Consider the following 6,821-nt stretch of genomic DNA (forward strand, 5'->3'; position numbering starts at 1 on the left):
ATTCCTATTAATAATGAAAAAAAAATCCAAAATTACACCACTGAAATGTTGTTATGTCAGGTGTGTTGCGCACTCGATTCGTTGAATACGATCTCGTTAAAAAGCATTGACAAAATTCCGAGGATCATGCAGCATTCGCGTGCAGAGTAGTGAAACGAGACACAGAGAGAGAGAGAGAGAGGGAGGGAGAGAGGGAGAGAGGGAGAGAGAATACATAGAGATCTGAGCAAGAATAATAGATCGGGCGGAATCTCCAATCGCGTTTTTGGTCACTGATTAGTAAAGAATTAAAATTAAAGCGTCATGTGACTCGATGTACAATGGCAATCGTGAATTCGTGCGCACTCGCACGCGCATGCAACTAACGTCATGGGATTAAAAAAGACAATGAAGATGTACACGTAGGTATGTGTGCGCGTTTGTATGCAGGTACTTATGCATGCGCGTATAGATAAGCCCAATAAAGAGAAATGCATGCAATGGTGAACCAACAATCGTCCTTATAATCCACCAGGTTTTCCAGGTTTACTCCGACACTCGACGACGTACCTAAATCGAATCTCTTCCAAGTCGAAGGGATATTCAATAATACCGGTAGTAGGCACTCTTACACGAAGAATGTCCTGTTCTGTAGGGAGGTAGTTTGGTGCCGCAACTCGATCTATCTCCATCAGGTAACTGTAACACCGTTTACTTAATACTCCAACAACATCATTTCCTCTTTGCTTTACATTTACGTGCATTAATCCTCGCGATTGTAAAGTTGAGAGAAGTTTTTAAATCATTAAAATCTGATTTAATTAGAAAATTTCTTATTGAAAATATTTATTACGATATTAAAAAATAATATATGTATATGTGTATACATAATTCAATTTAATGGAAATGAAAATCCTTCGAGACAAATTGCAATAATTATAAAAATTTCAAGCACCATTTATTAATATATTATATTTTTATGTATATTTATTATAAAAATGTAATTATAACAAGGTAAATTTCATTATTAAAAAAAAAAAAAAAAAAAAAAAAAAAGGATAAGCAACGGCACTAAGATATAAATTAAGATAAAAATTATAATTGATATTTACAATAAATTTTAAAATTAGAAAAGAAAATTTTATTGATCATAACATTGAGTTTAATAATCTTTATTGTCATTGTCTAAGATTAAATTTTTCTTCAATATATAGAAATATTTCAATTTGTTTTATATGAACTTTATAATTTTCGAAAATCTATTATGAAACTGAAACTCCAATAGAATAATAATGCTGATTTTACTTCATCTCCATTATATTTTCACAAACATTTGCTCATATATGTATATATCTATACAATAAAATTATCAAAACAGTGTCATCAAAAACTACTATAATTGCATTCAAATATTACACGAAATACATAGGATAATACAATTAGTTTTCTAAATATTTCAGATGTATATTAAATAATTTTGAATATGAAATAATATTTTCAAATATTTTCTAATTATATCAATAATTCTTAAAATTATATTTATATTATAACTTATATTAAAATAAACCGAATAGCTCAATTATACTGTATAATATAAATTGTTTAATAACAAAATTACAATATATCAATAGTATTTAAAGAAATAATAAGTCATTTCATTATTTATAAAGGGACGGAGCTATTTTTCATATTAAAAGTTATTCTGAATAAAAATTAATTAATCACTATATATTTAGAATTCGTTAAAATAATATCGTAAGAGCAAATTCTTGTTAAGTTTATAAATCATCAACTCAGTACATTCAAGACTAACCGACATTAATACACAATATTGCGATCATTGTCCCTGAATAAATTAACAATTAAACTAATTATCATTTAATTTAAAATAAGGTATTAATATTATTAAAATTATTATTATTATGAACGAGAATAAATACTTTATTTAATATTCTTCAATTTATTTATTTAATAAGATTGTGACTTGAAAGACATAAAATTCAATGTTATTCGTTTATATGAATTTTTTATTACATTATGTTATTATTATTATTTATTATAGACTACTATTTGAAAATTTCGTAAATGATTATAATAAAGTATTAGGTGCGTGTAAAATTATTTATTTTACCATAAAATTAGCATTTACATTTTATATAATATTTTATAAAAATTCCAATAGTTGAAAATAGATTCCATCATTACAAGTAAAATTAAAAAAAAAAAAATATATATATATATAATTTATTATGCATATATTACTTATATAAAAATACATAGTATTTGAGTAAGTGATTTAATTATTTTAAACAAATGCAGGCTATAAATATCCAGAACAAATTTATAGCTTTAAATAAAAATGTTTTTGTGTGCAATTTTTAACGATAAACGTTAAAATGAAATCAATCATAAATATCTGGATTTCATTATTCAAAGATTTCACTTAAGAATTTAATTGGACTATATATAATACGAGAAGTAAAATCATTTAATCGTTCATTCAGAATGAACGATAAATTAAAAATTTACCCCCTTTTTTTTTGTAAAATTTTGAGCCATATATACACATGAAATATAAAAATATTTTTCTCATAGATAAATATGGTTTAGTTAAGTAAATGCCTCTGCGTCAAATAACATGAAAAATTGTAATTTTAGCTTTAAATTTATTATAGGTGAAATATAAAATGCAAATTATTTCTTCACTATATCAGATTATCAAATTATAACTCACTATTTTGCAGAGTCCGTCAGCTGGTATTCTCGCCTGCGATCATAACATTCTTGTATACCAGCGTCTGCCCATAGATCTTTTATCGCTTGTACGTAAGGTTCTTCAAAAGCCGTTACCGTTTCGAAATCAATGGCTCGAACAAGCTCGGCCTTTTCCTAAAATTTACGAATATTACAGGTTATATTAATCCATCAATTTTCTACTATTATATACTAATTTATTTACAATTAATGTCGTCATTTATAATTTATTAATTAAAAGACTCTGTCAATAGAGAATTTTTGAAAAATTGGTTTCCTATGCACTTAACCGATGCCTTATGAACTTGGACATAAGTAGAATTTGATTTCAACTGAAGATTCGAGAGTAGACAACACACATTTCAAACGACGCACTTTTTCTTATTTTCGAATGATTTTCGAATAATATGCGAAAAATATTTCTCAGACACTTCTAGATGATCGACAATTATTATTTGAAGAAACGGCTGTAATAGAGTTGCGTATTATAATTGAATAAATATAATTTCTTGTTAATTCAATGCATCAATTTTTCTAAATGATTCGTTGACTTTTATAAAAATAAGTTTTATTCGTTAAAAAAAATCTTAAAAGATTCTTAATCAACGTTTTTTAAAAGAATATCGGAAAATTCTGATTGCTTTAAATGTCGAAGAATTTTCGTTAAAAATGACTCATTGCATTTGTGATTATCGAATAACTTTGAGGCACAGGCGTGTTTAAAGAGTTTCTATGCAAAACCAAAATTGCATACGTAAATACGGCGTTTGAGTAAACAGTGAAATTGATTATTTTATTTGATCATTTTAAAATTTTTATAAACAATATACTTAATATTTACGCTGCGTAGATAAATGAGGCTCGCGCTCGCACGTCTGTTATTAATATTTGATAAAAAGGTATCTATTACCCTCACGCACGCACGCACGCACGCACGCACGCACACACACACACACAAATATAAACCTACGATTTTTTTTATAAAAAAAAAAGTTTAAAATACTAGATATGACATAAGCAATGATATTATGTAGATTACAGTTGGAAGAGAAATATTTAGACTATTTTAAGGAAATTAGAAATGCAATGTTTTAGAATACTGCAACGAAGAGGAGTGCGTGAAGCGGCAAGATGATACTTGACAAAAGCAAACGATTTAAGCACAATGAAAAGTACAGAGTAGGTAAATACTATTTCCCGACATAATTGCTAAAATTATTGCTTGCGTATGAATTGCGAGAGAAGCCGAACGAAGACTTGGTCACGAACGCTGCTGCTAACAGTTCAGTTCGTCCATTAGTTTATATCAACACGATAAAGAGGATGAACATATAGGAAAATTTTAAGCATTTTAGTCGTAAAAGTTATATAAAAAAAAAAAAAAAAAAAAAAAAAAAAAAAAATATATATATATATATATATATATATATATATATATGATTTTTATACTTGAAAATTTAAACCTTTTTATACTTTAAATGCATTCTGTTCAAATACTTTCATAAAGCTTTTAATTTAATTTACCCAAGACTTTAAGAGCAAGGTTGATTAATCAGAAATTGACTTGAAATTATTATAAATTAATTATTACGTACATTGACCTTTAAAAATACTTTGGACATTTTTATTCGAATGATTTATAAATTTCGAAAGAATATATGGGAATTTTCCTTAGCCTATATTTCATTCTGAAACAAAATTCATTCTATGGTTTTCGAGCTTTAAAAATGTAATCAATATATGACAACGATATATGATACATTAATTATCAAATAAAAATCTTTTTACACAAAAGAAATCCTTTTATGTAAACAGTATATTTATCTTCAACGTAACAAGAGTTAATTAATTTTTTATCGAGGAATTTATATTACTAATCGATTGTTAATCTGAGAAAATAAATCTATTTGGTTTTAACGACACGATAAATTCGAATAATTAGGATGATTAGCCAAACGAAATTTCTCCACGCGCTCTATTACAGATTGTTCGTTCATTCGACCAAAATCACGTGACTAAATAATTATTTTATAAATTACTATGTGATTTACTTCGTAAGCAATATCGGTCGGAACTACCTCGTATAAATGTGTGTAATTGAACTTCGTCGTTCAGTGCTCTATAATAATTAGGTAATATAGTGAGTAACGTTTTAATAGATTACATCCTCGTTCATGATATGATTTTAATATTGTAAACTTTCACTCGGTGCCCCACTGATTAATTGATTGTTAAACAAAAACGAATATAGCTTTTGCATAACGCATGCTGCATATGCTAACGTATATGATACAAATAACAATAAATAATTATATCTCGCTATGATGAAATTTCTAATATTCTAATAATGGTATAGTACTTTTATAAACAAAATATCTATAAATATAATTTATTGCATTTTCTACTACCTAGTGATTCGAAATTTTATTAAGGCACAAAAAATACAGCAATCTATTCATCATATTGCAGTGCCATAAAGTAGTAAAACAAATCATTGAAAGCACATCTGCTGTTTGCAGAAATATTAAAGGTTTGCAACACCAGAAGTATTGAATTATTATTTTTTTTTTTTATAAATGTATATATATATATATATATATATATATATATAGAAATTAATATGCGTTCTTTTTTAAATTTAGCGTATTGTAAATCATGGCACGTTAATGTGCCTTTTAAACTCTGAAATAAGCTTGAAAATCTTCGCAATTGGTATATTTGGTTGAATCGAAAGAATAAATTGTATTTTCACAGTTTCTAAATTTACAAAATCCGTGTAAAAGTCCAAATAACGAGATAAAGACTTATAATAGGTCAACCATCATGCCTCACCGCCTGTAATTTACAAGGACGGCGGGCTCCAAAAACTTTTGTTTATTCATCACTTTAACACTTACTATATTTGATGACTCCGCGTACTGGATCTTCAGAAGATCCATCGCTCGAATCATGGACTGCATTGCCATGAAGATATTTTGGTACACCAGCTTAATGAACCCCCGCTTATCCTCGTCCGAGTATCCAGAACCGTGGATAATTCTCATCTGTTTGATAAATGTGGACTTGCCGGATTCACCAGTGCCTAGAAGAAACAAAGAGGACGAAAAATCAGTTCACTTGCCTATTAATATTAAATAGGGATGCACGATTAAATAAACTTTACGAAATTTCTGCTGAAGCATGAGCAAATAACATCTTTGCAATAAAATCTTCGTTAAAAATACATTCGGATTTCAATATTATATTTACCGTATCATCCGCTCTAGCTTTGCAAAATTTACAGTTCTCTTTTACAATCCTAATAACAAGATTTAACTAAGTAAACTATTTAACTAAGCGATAAAATAAACATTAATAATTTATGATTTTTCTTATGTTCATGGGAGTCGGCTAAACCCTAGCCAGACTAAGTATTTTGTTTATATATAAAATTCATGAGGTTTGCATAGGGACTAAAGAAGTACACATTTAATAGATTATTTCTATTGCAGTAATCAATTGCAATTTTCCCGTTTAATGTGCATGCAAAAATTGCAGTTAAATTGTAACTAAATTATCTTCGATTTACAGTCATCGACAGACGAATAAAAAGCAATAGTGGCACATTCATGGTGGCGATTGTCGAGTAAAGTGAGAAAAAGAAAAATCGTAAGTCGACTTAGCTAAGATTTAAAATTCTTCCACCACGAAAGAATAATACCAGCATTGTAATAAAAAGAAAAAGGGCGAGTTTAGAAAAAGCTGGCGCACTTTCTTTCCCTCGTGAGTAAAGATGAGCGATTAAGAAAAGCCGAGCGCGTGATGTCGTCGATTGGAGTCTCGGCAGAAATTGACTTCCGGCCGTAGAAGATTTTTGGCTCGTGATGAAGGGAGAAAGTGAAAACTGAGCGTATATACTTTGCACAGATATAGACGTGCGTATATACGTGTTTGGTTTCCATACTGCGCGACTCGGGAAGAATGGCCACGTCATCGCGGTGGGGTGAAAAAGAGAATACGCGAGAAAGATAAATAAAGAAAGAGAGAGGGGGGAGAGAGAGGGAGGAGAGAGGGAGGGAGGGAGGGAGGGAGAGAGAGAGAGAGAGAGA

At 28.8% G+C, this 6,821-nt stretch overlaps 1 protein-coding gene across 7 annotated transcripts in view; it reads right to left on the reverse strand.

Moving 5' to 3' along the window:
* The window catches only part of Galphaq (G protein alpha q subunit), a 45,767-nt gene that overhangs the window by 9,181 nt on the left and 29,765 nt on the right, over nucleotides 1-6,821 (reverse strand). For 4 of the 7 annotated variants that reach the window (XM_011499041.1, XM_011499047.1, XM_011499042.1 and 1 more), the window contains exons 2-4: nucleotides 5,631-5,815; nucleotides 2,714-2,868; nucleotides 550-678 (exon numbers count right to left, since the gene is read on the reverse strand). In XM_011499041.1, the coding sequence (XP_011497343.1) occupies nucleotides 550-678; nucleotides 2,714-2,868; nucleotides 5,631-5,815 (469 nt within the window). The remainder of the gene's footprint in view (nucleotides 1-549; nucleotides 679-2,713; nucleotides 2,869-5,630; nucleotides 5,816-6,821) is intronic. The other 3 variants (XM_011499043.1, XM_011499044.1, XM_011499046.1) reach the window with 1 other exon arrangement.

Source organism: Ceratosolen solmsi, unplaced genomic scaffold (genome assembly GCF_000503995.2).
Source record: "Ceratosolen solmsi marchali unplaced genomic scaffold, CerSol_1.0 scaffold2, whole genome shotgun sequence".
Taxonomy (NCBI): Eukaryota; Metazoa; Arthropoda; class Insecta; order Hymenoptera; family Agaonidae; genus Ceratosolen; species Ceratosolen solmsi.